This window comes from Phacochoerus africanus, chromosome 4, assembly GCF_016906955.1.
Source record: "Phacochoerus africanus isolate WHEZ1 chromosome 4, ROS_Pafr_v1, whole genome shotgun sequence".
Lineage (NCBI taxonomy): Eukaryota > Metazoa > Chordata > Mammalia > Artiodactyla > Suidae > Phacochoerus > Phacochoerus africanus.
This window is the reverse complement of record NC_062547.1, coordinates 137,589,490-137,604,851: the sequence shown is the minus strand read 5'-3', so window position 1 is coordinate 137,604,851 and position 15,362 is coordinate 137,589,490. Positions and strand designations below refer to the sequence as shown.

The following is a 15,362-nucleotide window of genomic DNA, read 5'->3' as shown; positions in this document are numbered from 1 at the left end:
TAGGTGCTCGGAAGGTTTGCACTGGTTGGGGAGGGAAAAGCAGTTGTGCCTCCGTCCCTGTCTTAGTGGGAAGGCTCTAGGGGGACAGCGAAAGTCCCCCCACAGTGGGCGCTCATTAAGTGTCACTGGAGACACTCAGGCTGGCACGCGAGCTGGAGAAGAGCCTCTGCCAACCAGTGTTCCGACCCTTTCCCAGGACTTAGCCCAGGGCTCGGACCGGACTCAGCGGGCGGCGTCCGGGCGGGGCGCCTGAGGGTAGAGGCCACAAGTCAGGGCCTTGGTGCGCCCCGGGCACCGACCCATCGACGTCCAGGCGGCACAGCGCGGAGGGCTTCCGCGCGCGCAGCCGCGAGCTTGGGGTCAAGGCCGGGGCGCCGGAGTGGCGCGGGAGGGGTGGCCGGACGCGCGGGGACGGGATGGGATGTGACGAGCTGCGCGCTGTGCATTGTGGGAATCCCGGGGCCGCGGCGACTGGTTCCAGTTCACTCGGCAGCGGAGCCGGGCGGAGGGGGCGAGCGCTGGGCGCGCGGGCGGGAAGCGAGGAGGCGGGCGGGCCAGTGAGGAGAGCGGAAAGAAAAGGCGCGAGCGGCCGAGAGGGCACGGGCCGGACACCTTGCTGCTGCCGCCGCCGCCGTCGCTGCGGCCGAGCCTCCCCGTAAGTGCCGCGCGGGCCCCCTCGCCACGCGCCCGGTCCCCGCCGCCCGGGTCCGGCCGCCGCGCTCAGCCGGACGAGGGTGCCCGGGAGCGGCCCGGCCTGGCACGCACCGGGCGGCGCTCGGGCCGTGGTGCTTGGCGCGGCCCACGCTGGGGCCTCGCGTGCGCACGGCGCCCTCCCAGGCCCTACCCCGGCCGCGCGGGATTCCCTTCGGTTTTGTTCAAAAAGGAAACCCGGAAGCCAACTTCTCTTCGAAGGCGTCCTCCTGCCCGCGCCCGGGCGCTTTTGTGGCCTCAGGCAGCCCCGGCCCCTCCCCCAGCGTCCCTTCCCGGGCCGGGAGGGCTGGACTCGAAGCCGGGGAGGCGCCGCGCCCCGGCCGGCCGGCCTGGGCCTGGGCCTGGACGCCCAGGAGCTCTTGTGCGCCGAGTTGTACTTGGGGAGTTGCCAGCCCAGGCACAATAAATGGGGCCCGAGCCCCATGTGGCCGTGGTGTAGGCGTCTGGCTGGTATCTGCTGGGAGGGTAGGGTGAGGGGGTTGGGGAGATACTTGCGGGGCTGGAAGCGGGCAGGGGCAGGGGCAAGGGCGGGGAGGGGTTTGTCCGGGGACTGGCTGGAGAGGGGCCTCGGGAACCCCTGCTGCTCTCTGGCTCGTCTCCTGATCAGCCTTTTGTTTGCTTTGTGGTTGGTTGGGAGGGTTTTTTTTTTTTTTTTTTTTTAAGGTAATTCCGGAAGGCTGTAGGCTTCTTGGGTGGAGAAGGCCAGGAGGGAAGAGGCTCACTGAGGGGTGGGGTGGAGCGAGGAGGTGAATACACAGGATGCTGCTGGCCTTGTCACCTGACAACAGGTGTGCGGGCTGGTGCACCCCACCTCCACTCCTGCAGGGAGCACAGATCCCTCAAAGATCTTGTCGGTAGACTCCTTGGAAGGCGTTAGACAAGATGTTAGGGAAAATATTCGTGCGTTTGAAAGTTAGAGACTAACAGCAGCCGAGACAAACCTTGAATTCAACAATTAAAATTACCACGGATTCTTTGTAAGACTTTAGTGATCCAATAAAGGCATATAAGAATAGACAAGTAGAGGGGCACTCCTTCTCGCTCTTTTTTCTACCTTTGTGGTTTGAGGTTTTTATCATTAAAGAGGGGGGAAAGTGCTTTGTTCCAAGGCTTCCTGCCCCAGGGACTCGGAATTTTGAACAGTTTTAGGTTTGAGTAGGAGACTCGTTGTGAATTAGGTGGAACCTACCTACTCCAGGGTGACTAGTCAGCTGTCAGAGGAGCTATTAGCTCTGAAATGGACACCTCATGCGTGCAACTGGCATTAATAGCCCTTGTACACAACTAAGCATAGTTGGCCTGTGGCATCTCAGTCTTGTACAAGAGGCTCCTGGATGAGGATAAGGTGGTTTTCAATTTATTTTTCTTTTTTCAAAAAATCCTCAAGACTTTAAATTCTTTTTCTACTCAAGTTTTAAGAAGAGCGTGAGAAATCTCTCCAGTCGATTATTGTTGTAATCTCTTGCCGTTGTTAATGCTGATCCCTCAATAAAGGCGTTGAGTAGGAGAGAAGGGGTTAAAGTAAGGGAACATTGTTTGAGGCAAGGCCTTTAGAATGAGGAAGGGATGGCTCACATTTTATTAAACTTTAAGAGGTGTCTGGAACATCACACATGACTCTCTAATACACCACTGTAAGTCACTGGCTTGGTCTCTACCAAATGGGCCAGAGTCAGAGAGTGGTACCGCTCAGTCTGCCGTTGCTTCTGCCGCTGGAGACAGCAGGTCTGGAAGAGCCCTCATCCGTTTCTCACAGAGAGAATTGGAGCACATATCTGTGTTCTGGGACCTGCCTCTGATAGCTTCAGAGTTAATGTTGCCCCAAGCGATTTAAAGGTTTATTTAAATAAACAAAAGCACAGACTGCAAATCCCGACCTGGCAAAACCCAGCAAGACTCTGTATGTGGTGTCATCAGAATTGCAGCATTCTCCAGTTCTCATGTGAGTGGGCCCTTGGATTTGTGTCGGCTTTTTCAGAGCCCCATTCTGGACATGTGGGCTGGGGAGGGGCAGGGGTCAGTGGGGCCCATACCTGTCCTGTGGGTCCTTCTGGCGTTCTGTAGGTGTAGACGTACCTAGGGCCCCACCTTAGCTCTTAGGAGTGAGCCCAAGTGGGTCAGCTCTCTATTCCAAAAAGTTGCATGGCTTGTTTGCCTGGATCAAGCTTGCTAGACCAGTGTCTTGCAGTCTTTCAGTAAATATTTCTTGAGTCAGTTTCTCCAGGGTCAGGCACTGGGGACAGAACCTGACCAAGAAATGCCCAGTCTTGCCATGTTCCCCCACCTCCCGGGAGGGGAGGGGCCTGGGAGTTGAATCAGTTGCCAGTGGCCAATCATTTGGTTAACATTCCTCCTATGTAATGGAACCTCCACCCCCACCCGCCAAAGGACAGGGCTCAGAGTGTCCAGGTCGGGGAGCATGTGGAGCTCCCCGCACCTCCCCACACCTTGCCCTGTGGAGCTCTTCCTTTCTGACTGTTCCTCAGTTATATCCTTTTATAATAAGCTGGTAATTTAGTAAAGAAAAAGGAAAAAAAAGCCCAGTTCTTTCCCTTGGGAAGCTGACATGAGGAGAAGGCAGGCAGTCCGCCACTGCAAAGTCAGGGCAGGAGGCCACAGGACCTACCAGTACAATTACTTAGCCAGGCCCCTATCAGGCCCGGAAGGGCCAAGTGAGTGTTGGCTGGGCAAAGACGGGCAGGTGGGGACAGGTGTGTGTGCAGAGCCTTAGAGCAGTGACAATAGAGGTCATGTGGGGGGACTGCCAGAGGCTCAGGAGGACTGGATCCTAGAGGGGAGTCAGGTGAAACAGAGGCCGCACAGACCAAATTGCAGAGGATCCAGATCAGAAACACACCGGCATGGTAAGAGCAGTGATCATGAGCCATTACGGTTAGAGTAGGAGGAAGACACGGTCAGATGTGCTGTGTTCTTATTGGGAGATTAGCCAACAGACACTGAATAGCCACCAGTGCCAAACCTGACCAGGGTCTTGCCCTCCGGAAGCTCACATTTGCCACTGATGGTCTTCTGCTGGAGTGGCAGCTCCGGGTTTGGCACGACCTTTAAAAGAAAGAGGAAGTGCGAAGCAGTGGTTCCTCGTGAAGCCAGCAGACAGGGCCTTACTGTTGAAACAGTGCTGGTTCCTCTAGCGTCGCTCCGGAAGCGCACTGCCGAGTGGGTTTGCAGAGGTGAGCATGTAATCCCAGACCGGCTTCCTGCTGGCTGGTTCCTGCTGGTTGTGAGAAACACTCGTGTCTGGGTTTTGGTTTTTCCCGCCGCTGAAAACCTCACACATGAGCGTCATGTCTGCTGGAACAAGATGTGGCGTTTGGGATTTATTTCCTATCTCAGGCTATCCTTTCTCCCTGTTTGCACTCCCTCGCTTCACCGAGGAGAGACTTGAAGTTCTGTAATCATCTAGCTCATTTTACGGTGGCGTGTTTTTATGAATGGGGAGCGATGTTTTTGCTGATCAGCCAGAGTACATCCCTGCTCTGAACCACTCAGCGTGCAGCTTGTGAGCCCCGGCTCTGTGAGTGATAGCTTTGTAGGAAATCCACATCCCTCTGGGGCCGTGGCAGTGTGACACTGTTCATCATTTGGTGCGATAGATAGGGGTAAACGGGAGAGGACGCTGGAAACAGGATGAGTGTCCTGCATTTCAGAATTAAGTGGCTCAGGTTTGCTTTCATGATTGGAGTGACAGACGCATGTGGACACGTGGGCATTTTCCCAGCGGAGGGAATGGATGGGCGGTCCTCCCTCTGGAACAGTGACTTGAGCACTGGTTGCTCAGATTCCTGCATCCTTGGGTGCTGGCGATAGGGCGCTCTGCCTAGCAGCCCCCCAGCAGTTCCATTCCATATTTCGCTCCGGATCAGTATGCATGCATTCATTGCTTAGGTAAAAAAAGACTTCCTCGTTGACCATTCATTCCAGTGGTTTTGTGAGTGCCTCTGATTGTTGAGTTTTCTGCACTGCAGCTTTAACAGAGGTCAGCATCTTACAGATATGAGGAAGGTAAGTCATTTCCTTTGGTCTGTGTTACTGAGCCCATCTTATGGCAAGAAGAGAGGTTGAGAGAATTCTTTGGTAGCCTAGCAATTAGGGATCCAGTGTTGTCACTGCTGTGGCTCTGGTTTGATTGCTGGCCCAGGAACTTGCACATGCCAGGGCCAGGGGAAAAAAAGAGAGAGAGAGAGGTTGCTGGAGCCATAGAATGGTCAGTGAGTCAGAAGACCTCTGCATGCTATACCTTGGCCGTCAGGGACATTCTGTGGTTCCCTTCCTGGTAATTGCCAGGGTAGCTCCGCAAGCTCCCTGAATTTTGCGGGTCTGGGCTCCCACAGGGATTGACCAGGTATGTGTACAGGAATGGTCCTTAGAGGAGGTCCTGGACTGGGGTCCCACCTGCTACATCTCTGAGTCCTCAGGCCTTTGGAAATGCTGCCCTTGTTTTTAATGGAGAGGATCGTTATCTACTGTAACTAATCAGTCACCTCTCAGCTAGCATTCGAGGGCCTCCCAGGAACCAGGCAGCAGGGTAGGTTCTTGGAGATATAGTGGTGAGCAGAGTAGCCTGATCCATCCCATCGAGACAGACCAGGAACTTGGCAGTGCTGGAACTGTGCAGCACGTGCTAAGAGGAGGTGGTTGGCTGTAGAGTGTTTACATAAATTGGATCCAGAGCAGCACTTGGGTTGGAAGGAGGTGCTGGAAACTGCCTTTGCAAAGCACTTTATTTTAGGCTGAGAGAAGCAGTTGAACATACTTCGGTAGTGGCTCAGCTTCATGATAAGGGATTTCTCACGGGCCTCAGGGGCCTCTGCAGAATTGTCTGCTGAGGAAATTGAGCGCTATTCAGCCTGGTGGAGCCCTCGTTGCTGGAAATAGGGAGAGATGGGCCGGAGGCCAGCGGGGCCTTGAGTACAAAGCTGGAGTCTGGGAATGGAGCGGCTCGACCCTAGGCTGGGACTGGGGCTGGGGCCTGCAAGGCACAGCCACTGCCAGAATGCAGAGGAGGGAGCTCCTTGATAGGTCTCCCATCATTAGAGGATGCATGGGGACTGTAAGTAGGAAGGCCCCAGACTGAGGGGGCACCATGTGCCAAAGGGTGGAAGTGGCAGTGCCGGTGGTTTGCAGCGCACTGAGGAGCCAGTTGGGGTGCCCGTTGGCGAGGAAAGGGCCAGTGTGGTGGGATGGCCCTTTGCCCTCCTCACTTCTGTTGTCCCTCCTCGTTGGTTTCAGGTCCATTTTTTTTTTTTAAATTAAAGTATAGTTGGTTTATAATGTGCCAGTTTCTGCTATACAGCAGAATGACTCAGTTGTGCATATATATACATTATTTTTTATATTCTTTTCTATCATGGTCTATCCCAGGAGACTGGATATAGTTCCCTGTGCTGTGCAGCAGGACCTTATTTATCTGTTCTAAATGTAATTGTTTACATCCCCAGACACCCCGTCCATCTTACTCACAGGGTCCTCACAGCCAGGTTTCTCATTTGTCTTGTGCTTTGAGGACAGATTGCTTTGTTTGGTCACATCTTGATTGTTGAGGTGCAGTGGAGATGGTGGGGGGAGGACTGCTGTGGTCAGAGACCTGCTTCTCACTGGCGCCTGGCTCTTTCTCAGCAGCCCCCTCCACCAGTGTCTCTGGCGAGCTTTGGGTTTCTGCGCTGTCTGTTGTGATGGATTTATAGTTGGAGGAGTTGCAAAGATAAAGACCACAGAGATCCCTTCAGGACCAACCGCAGGATCTGCATTTCCTGGCCTGATAACAGAAAGACAGCCAAGCTCATGTTCAGTAGTGAACAGATGCCGAGGTTGCCTGAAGACCCGTCCCTGTCTTCAAGACATGCGGGGCCCTGTACAGGGCTGAGGGCTTCTGGCTGGCTGAATGGGGTGCCCTCCTGGTTGATGAGTCCAGGAAGGAAGGACACAGCTTTGTCAGTTTGACGAGGTATTACTGCTGTTTCTCCCTTGAGCAAGGTCCATGCCGAGAAGCTGAGTGTATAAGAAAGCACCTTGGCCATCATGAGAGATAGAAGAGGCAAGACGCAGGACATAGGTCAGCGTAGGCTTTGACTGGGCACTCACACCCTGGCTACAGGGTCAGCTTTCAGGTTGGTGTGTGATGTTTCAGAGACGGAGCTGGAGGCCGTTTCTCAGCCTCTCCGGCAGTTAGGTGCAGCCATGAGAACACGTCCGTCCTAGTTGATGGCTCGTGGTCATACGTGGTGTGCCCCGTTCCAGACCCGGCCTCCGGAAGCCCCTCTGGGTTGTCTCCCACGGCCTTTTCCCTTCGGTGGTAAGCCCGAGTCGTGCATTGGAGGGTGGGAGGGGTCTGGATCCACATATCTTGTGGAGAACACCAGCCAGTTGTGGAAACCTCTTTGGACTCTGCACAAGTGAGACGTACACCGTGGGGACGTCTTTGCTCCAGCAGCTGGCCTTGGGTACGTAGGCTGTCGGTGGTGGAGCCTGACTTGGGAATTTGAGTTATTAACCACAACGTTCAACAGCCACTCCCGTCAGAGCCACTCTCTCCCCTCACGTTGGTGCCTGGCCATTGCTGCCCACGTCCCAGGGGCCTCCGAAGAGCAGGATGGACCTGGCACATCCGTGAGCTGCAAGGTGATTTTCCAAATGATGCTCTTAAAATCAGCACAGGTTACTGGATGTCATGAGGCTGCATGGCTTAGGCAGGAGTCTTTCGCTGCCGTGGCTGCCGCTTGGAGGTCTCCAGTTATGTAGTTACGGATCTCTAGTGCGGGAAGAACACAAGTAGGAGTGAGGGACAGAATCTGTTCAGGACAGCCCCCTCGGGGAGGGGGATGAAGACTCGGGGTTGCTGTGTCAGAGAGGAACCTGACTCCAGATGGGCTGTGAAGACATTCGATCAGCAGAGTGGCCCTGGGGGTGAAGGACTCTCCTGGGACCGGGCGACCCCGGGAATGAGTTGACTACAGCCCCCGGCCTGGAGTAACTCAGAGTGGAGTTGGATTGTGGAGGCGGGCACGCAGTACGTGCTGGGCTGTGTGCTGTGGGCACACAGGGCAGGGAGCAATTCCAGCCTCTGGTCAGGACCAAGAAGAGGGGTTGTGTGAGCCTCCGTGCAGCAGGTTGGCAAGGAGATGAAGGGTGTTGCAGTCAGGAGAAACAGCCTGTATGAAAACTTGGACATGGCATCACAGGTCAGGAAGTCACGGGTCGCCTGGGGCATCCGCCTGGGCAGGGCGGCAGGAAGCAGTGCTGCAGAAGTAGTTGAAAGACGCTGTTGGTGGCTGTCACAGGTGGCGAGGAACCAGCAAAGTGGGCAGGGAGCCTCTGGTGTCTGTGGAGAGAGACTGGTGCTGGGAGAACGGGTGAGAAGTAGGGAGAGGGCGAGGAGGAGGGAAGAGGCTTGAGAACTTATAGAAGTGAGCTCGGTGGAGCCTTGCCAGTGACTGCGAGCTGTGGAGGTGGGCAGGGACGTAGGGACAGGCCGATGCCCGCTTGGTAGCTTGATATGTGATGTTGCCACCGCTGGGGCTGAGAGACCAGAGTTCAAGTGCCTGTGGGACTTACAAGTGGACCCTGCTGCAGACACTCAGAACAGAGCTCCAGGGCTCAGCAGCCAAGTGTGTGCCGGGCTAGGGACCTGGGAGTCGCCAGCATGTCAGCTTAAAGACTCTTGGCTCAAGTCAGAGGGAAGCCCCAGGAGCATTACTTTTAAAGAATAAGCACGTCTGGGACCCCTAAAGTCCCTGAATGCTCATGGCTCCTCTCTGGGACAGGACTTTGTCTGCCTGCCACAGAGAGAGCCCCAGACACACCCAGTCTCTGCTCCAGTAAGGCCAGGACTGAGCTGCGTTCATCATCGCTGGCCACAGGCCTCTCCTGCTGAAAATGGGAGACATTCAGATCTAAAAGCTCTTTGTCCAAAGGTGTTGGGTTGGTCTAAATGCTTGAATGCTTTTAGCAAACATTTGTGACCTTGCGGAGTGGTGCTCCACGAGGGCGAGAGTCGGGGGCAGCCCTCTGGGACCTTGTACCACCAGGGGAGAGATGGGCGTGTGTACGTGCCATGCTGTGGGCAAAGCACAGGGGAGCCCAGAGGATGGAGCAGCTAGATGGGAGCCCTCGGGGATGGGTTGGCAGAGGGCAGCAAAGCATGAGATAGAAAGGATGTCCTGGAAGAGGGGCACAGCCACCACAGAGAAGGGGGTTGGGGGGACTCCCTGTGTTTATGTTTAGACCCCAGAAAGCACAGATAAAGCTAGGTGGTGTGCCAGGCTGAGATTTTTAGGGTGTCACATGATAGGTGAAGGGTCCTGACTTCATCTTGAGAACTGAGGCAGCTGGGAAATCTTTAAGACCTGGGCCATAGTGTGTTCAGACCTGTGTGTCCAAAGTTAACCCAGCTGCGTGTGGCCTGTGGTGATGTTTGGGATCATTTGGTTAAGATAGTGGTCATCTGGATCCAGTTACAGTGGGGGTAGAGAAGAGATGGCCGCAGAAGAGGGACATTTTGGGTGGGGATTTGGGGGGAGGGCAGGCAAGGAAAAACTCACCTCCCTCTTCTCTGAGGACAGGCCTGTCTAGCAATCTGCAGGGGTTCCGAGCACCTCTTTTTCTACCCGGGCCATGCACCAATGTCCCGTGAGCCATTCTTGCCTCTCGCAGATAAAGGACCGTAAGGTAGAGGTGCGGCTTCCCTCCGCGTCCCCAGGGATCTGCTTCACATCTTCCTTCTGGGGCGGGTGACATAGTTTTCTTTTAGGAAGACTTTAGCAGACTTAGCAGCCCCGGCCTCCAGTGTATGAAAATACAATTATTAAACAAGCGTATAGATCGTAGCTAAGAAGTCCCATTTTCTTTTACATCATGGGGCCTAAAGGCAGGGCACTTAAGAGCAGTCATGGTCAGGGTAATGTTTAGATGAAAGTGGCCAATAAAATTGATGTCATGGGGAGTTCCCGTCGTGGCGCAGTGGTTAACGAATCCGACTAGGGACCATGAGGTTGAGGGTTCAGTCCCTGCCCTTGCTCAGTGGGTTGACGATCCAGCGTTGCCATGAGCTGTGGTGTAGGTTGCAGACGCGGCTCGGATCCCGCGTTGCTGTGGCTCTGGTGTAGGCCAGTGGCTACGGCTCCGATTGGACCCCTAGCCTGGGAACCTCCATATGCCGCGGGAGCGGCCCAAGAAACAGCAAAAAGACAAAAAGACAAAAAAAAACCTTGATGTCATGGTATAAAATGTGAAAGCGAAGCCGTTCTCTTTTCAGGGGTGAAGCTCACCAGCGGAATGCAGAAACCGGGCTCTTGGGGCTCAGTGGCTGCAGGCAGTGGCATCTGCTGGCCGGACCCCTTTCTTCCAGGGGCCAGAGTGCAGGGGAAGGGGGAGGCTTGCTGTCTTCCTTGAGCCTGACCTGTGTGCCTCTTGCCCCCACAGTGAGCTTACTGATCCATCTCCAGGGCCACCGCCATGTCCAGCCGGGGTGGGAAGAAGAAGTCCACCAAAACCTCCCGGTCCGCCAAGGCGGGCGTCATCTTCCCCGTGGGCCGGATGCTGCGGTACATCAAGAAAGGCCACCCCAAGTACAGGATTGGAGTGGGGGCGCCGGTGTACATGGCCGCCGTCCTGGAGTACCTGACAGGTGAGTGCGCCTGCGTCACCGCGGACACCCCAGCTTGCCAGGAATTGGTAGGATCTTGTTGGTTTCCTTTTTTTTTTTTTGTCTTTTTGTCTTTTTTGTTGTTGTTGTTGCTATTTCTTGGGCCGCTCCCGCGGCATATGGAGGTTCCCAGGCTAGGGGTTGAATTGGAGCTGTAGCCACCGGCCTACGCCAGAGCCACAGCAACGTGGGATCCGAGCTGCATCTCCAACCTACACCACAGCTCACGGCAACGCCGGATCGTTAACCCACTGAGCAAGGGCAGGGACTGAACCCGCAACCTCATGGTTCCTAGTCGGATTCGTTAACCACTGCGCCACGACGGGAACTCCTTTTATTTATTTATTTTTTATTTTATTTTATTTTTAAATTTTTTTTGGTTTCCTTTGTTTTGAAAATTTCCAAACCCATGGAAGAGTTACCAATACAGCGACATTTTGCCCCAGATTCATCAGTTGTTAACATTTTGCCTCGTTTGCTGTATTTCCCTCCCCCCTGTGTGTGGTGTGCACACAAGTGCACATTTATTTTTGGCTATTATCTCTTATATAGTCTGTTTGGAAATTTCCTCAGTTGTCCCAGTAATGTCCTTTATGATTTTGTTCCATTTTCTTTCTCAGTCCAGGATTCATTTCAGGACCATACATGCATTTGTCCCTCAGATTTCTTTAGATTTATTTAATCTAAAGCATTTCTCCACCTTTTTTTTTTTTTTTTTTTTTAAGTCTTTGATGACTTGGACATTTTTGGAGAGCCCAGGTCAGTTGTTTTGCAGAACGCCCTTTAATCTGGATTGGTCTTATGCTTGAGTTCAGGTGAAACATTTTGATCCGAGAATTCCACAGCGGTGTTGAGTCCTTGTCTGGCGTCATGTCAGGAGGCACTTGCTGTGGGTTTGTCCTGTCACTGGTGATCTTTGCTTTGGTCCTTTGGTTAAAGTGGTGGCTGTGAGTCTTGCACATCCTGGATCACAGTCTTTTATCCAGTGGCTTCGGTATTGCCTGCTGATCTTACTTGGTTCTCTTAGCACTGTGGTGATTATTAAATAGGGTTTCCTTTTATTATTTCTACGTTTTTTGTTTCTTTTTCTTTTCTTTTTTTTCCCTTGTCTTTTTACCTTTTCTAGGGCCGCTTCCCATGGCATATGGAGGTTCCCAGGCTAGGGGTCTAAGCGGAGCTGTAGCTGTCAGCCTACGCTAGAGCCACAGCAGTGTGGGATCCAAGCCGCATCTGCGACCTACACCACAGCTCACGGCAATGCTGGATCCTTAACCCACTTAGCGAGGCCAGGGATCGAACCCACAACCTCATGGTTCCTAGTTGGATTCGTTAACCAGTGCGCCACCACGGAAACTCTGTTTCTACATTTATTAGTTGGTATTCTTCTGTTAAGAAGAGCTTTCCTCCTGCCCGTCCTGTTATTTTTGGGACTGTCACTGTTGGTTCATGGATTTTTTAAAAAAATTAAGTGGGTCATGCACTCTCCTGTCATTACTCCTTATGATGCTCACATTGTCTCACGTTTGACCTTCAAGCTGGTTTGTCTGTCCTTTTGCCGTCTCTCCGTCAGCTGCTGCTCTGTCCCTTTCCTTGCTTTCCGACACAGTGAGATATTCTCATCTCCCCCTGACCTTCCCCTGCCCAAGTCTTGAAATCAGCCTTCTCTGCAGGGGAATCTTTGGGACCTTTCCCAGAAATTGGTCTTATTGGTGGCTGCATAGCAACTGTGGGAGGCCAAACCCCCCTGCCCCCCTTTCTTAGAGAAGACGAGCCAAGGGCATGGAAAGATTTGCCTCGGGTCACGTCTAGCCAGGAAGGACCTGAGAAGGGGCGGACATCCTGCTGTCCTGTTGTAATACCTTTACCGCTTTTCACTCTGTGCTCAGGGTAGGTGGCAGGCCGGGACAGCTGGCTCTCTGGCGACAAGGAGGAGAGACTCAGCATCACAGGATCCCTCTTCCAAAGGGAAGTGGTCCGGCAGCAGAAGAGCTGAGTCGCTGCTTGTTCTCCCAGGTTCTTTCCGGAAGACCCGGATTTCCCCCACAGAGAACCCAGCCGTGACCCAGGGTTGTAACGTTTTTGTGTCTTGTTGAAAGCATCCAGGCACCAGAAGTAACTGGGGTTATGGTTTGTGAGGCCTCGACACATATTTGGAACCTTGACTCTCTGCTGGTCAGAGACTCTTAGAGGAGGCGTGCCCAGAAGCGTGGGCTGGCCTGATTCTCCTCACGCTGCAGATGGGAGACAGAGGCCTGGGATTTCCTTGGCATCACCCGGAAAACCGTGTGTGACCCTGCCCGTCAGCCAAGGAGACCAGGGGAGAAGTCATGAGGATGGAGGACATTTTTTAGGTCTGGGCTGGCAGTTTACATGCTGTGTGACCCAGAACGAGTCACTTAACCTCTCTGGACCCCAGTTTCCTTACAGCTCACATGGAGACAACGGTGCCCGCTCCACCAGCTCCAGGCTGCTGTGAGAGCAGAAGGGCTTTGTTTGAGCATAATGGGGAAGCTGACGCGATGTGCAAACCCAGCCAGCCGCGGTTTCTGGTTCCCGAGTGTTGCGGTGGTCGTAGCACTGGGGTGACGCTGGGGTGTTCGTGGACATGTTCACGAGGTCAAGTACAACAGCAGTTGCACTTCTTCCCTCAAGCCTCCTCTTTTTAGTTTGCAGGGTGTGGGGGCGGGATGCCACTGCCCCATCGTGTCTGAAGCAGCTACTTCCTGTGCTGGACGAAAAATCTGTACGTGTGCCTTGTCTGTGCCCAACTGGCTCTGAAACTGAACACAGCAGTTCAGGTCAGCAGGTCTGTTCGTGGCGCCAGGCACCTTGACCCTGCACCCCAGCCACCATGCCACCCTCGCCCCCTCCCCCCCGCCGTCTTGGGTGCACTGGTGATCCCAGAGGCCATGGGAGGGGTCAAGGCAGCCCAGCACTGGAGCTGGACAAGTCGCTTGAGGCACATCCTTACTCTGCTGGCGTTAGCCGTGTTTACCCCTGTATGGTGAAGAGTCATCTATATTTTAAAGCTTTACCAAGTCCTTGTGGCAGGGCTAGAGTTAGCTGAATTGGAGCCATTTCCTCTGCTTACACACGGTGCTAAGTCACTGACATGCCTGTTGCCCGGTGCCTGTCCCCGAGAGTGCCTGGTCCCGCAGGATGGGCCTTGGGGGACGTTCTGAGCCATTAGTGCGAGTGAGCGATCACTGCTCTGGTCACTTGTGTCCTGTCACCTGATGGGACGGGAGCTGAGCCCTGGGCCATGTCCGAGGAAAACACTGTCGTGTTGCCCCGTCAGAGCAGGGCTGCACGCCTGCGCCGGCTGCGCCCGGCAGCGATGTGCCTGAGCCCCTTGGGCCGGGATGTGGGAGCACGTGGACAGTGGGAAGTCCTGGGCGTCTGCCTGCGAGAAGTCAAGGGAGACAGGCTTTCTTTCTGCTCTTTGCTTTTGTTTCACTGAAGACGCTTATTCCACGTGCTTACCAAGCCCCCCGCTTGGTAAGACCCCGCTGTGGTCCGGCCTCCTCTGTAGGAGAGCACAGGAATGATGGGGGCGGAAATGGTCTCTGCTCCATGGAGCTCATGGTAGTTGGGGAGAAAGAACCATCCAGCCCAGGTGGTTACTGACTCTGCTGAGACACCAGAGGGGCCGCGGAGGGCTTCTTTGATGAGGAGACAGTGCCGACCAGCCCTGCGAGGGCTGGCCAAGGGGCTCGTCCAGCCACTCACCTGCGTGCCACGCACCTCTTGCTTCTTCCTAGAGCTTGGAGAAGATCTGGGAAGAGGAAGCAGCCAGGGGAGCAGCCCTCACTCAGCTTAGGGCCCAGACATCGTGCTTGAACGCAAGGCATCTGCGGGCAGTACCACCCATTCAGCAGGTCCTCATTGAGAGCTGTAGTGTGTCCAGCATGGGGATACCAGCCAGCGCATGACCTCTCCCCAGCCCAGAGAGCTTGTCCAGAAACAGGCATAGGCAAGAAAAAGGCAGTGATGGTGCAGGACTGCATGTGCTGAGACTGGGTCTTCTCAGGAAATGGTCCCTGGTGGATGCTTGTTAACCGCTTCCCTAGAGCCACCTTGCTTTTCCAGTTGTCACTTGAAGGGCCCTGTAGAGGCCTTGTTTTCTTCCCTCACACATGGCACACACATTTGCAGGCCTGGTCGTGGGATGACACACGACGTTCTTTTGGAGTGGCTGGGCCAGGCCTCCTCCTGGCAGAAGGTCCCAGGTGGGTGATGAGGAGGGATCCGGACATTCAAGGGCTGCTGAGCTGCAGGGCCCACCTAGGACTAGGCAGCTCTGGAGCGGGGAGCTAACGCCTCTTTGGTGGGCAGTCCTGGGGACCACTTGGGGCCCAGGATGCTCAGTGGAAGTCAGGTGGAGGCAGCAGAACTGGGTAGTTAAGAGTGTGGACCTGGTGTCACAGCTGCTGTTTCTTCCTCGTGGCCTTAGACAAGTCACATCTCCAGGCTGCAGTGTTATTATCTGTGAGATGGGGTGCTAGTAACTGTGTGCTAGGGTTATGATGAGGTTGACACGAGAGGCTGCGTGTGAGGGCTTTTCCATGCCTGCAGCAGTGTAGGTGCCCAATGCTAGCTGTTAACCTTGGGTGAAAGCAGAGCGGAAGGAGTTCCCAGGAATCCTGCTTGGCTGTGGGGATGGGAGCTGTCACATGCCTCTTGTCCTTTCAGTTGGTCACAACCCCCTGGGCCTCACTAGGCACCTACAGAAATGGGTCTTTCAGGCCCACTCCCTCTGGTTTATGTCAGACTGCCGTTTGACTCCCCCTAAAGCTTGTATCACCCTCAACACCAAGACGCCATGTTACCAGATGCTTCTGTCTGGTGTCACAGGCAGCTTCGGTCCTGAGCTCCTGGCACATGCGTGAAAACCTTGAAGGTATTTTTGGTTGGCTAGGAGCTGAGCATGCCGAGGCCCGGGCCTGTGTTGGGCCAGGGCTGAGGTCCGTCCAGCACGAGAACATCTGGA

The 15,362-nt window shown here is 54.6% G+C and overlaps 1 protein-coding gene across 10 annotated transcripts in view; it reads left to right on the top strand.

Annotated features, from left to right (window-relative positions):
- The first annotated feature begins 520 nt into the window (after positions 1-520).
- The window catches only part of LOC125126364 (core histone macro-H2A.1), an 89,061-nt gene continuing 74,219 nt past the window's right edge, over positions 521-15,362 (top strand). For 9 of the 10 annotated variants that reach the window (XR_007134611.1, XR_007134612.1, XM_047778671.1 and 6 more), the window contains exons 1-2: positions 521-655; positions 10,150-10,354. Coding sequence is in view for 8 of the 10 variants with exons in the window: in XM_047778671.1 (XP_047634627.1) it covers positions 10,183-10,354 (172 nt within the window). In the remaining 2 variants the exon portion in view is untranslated. Of the gene's footprint in view, positions 656-10,146; positions 10,355-15,362 lie in introns of those variants that run through there. The other variant, XM_047778669.1, reaches the window with a different exon arrangement.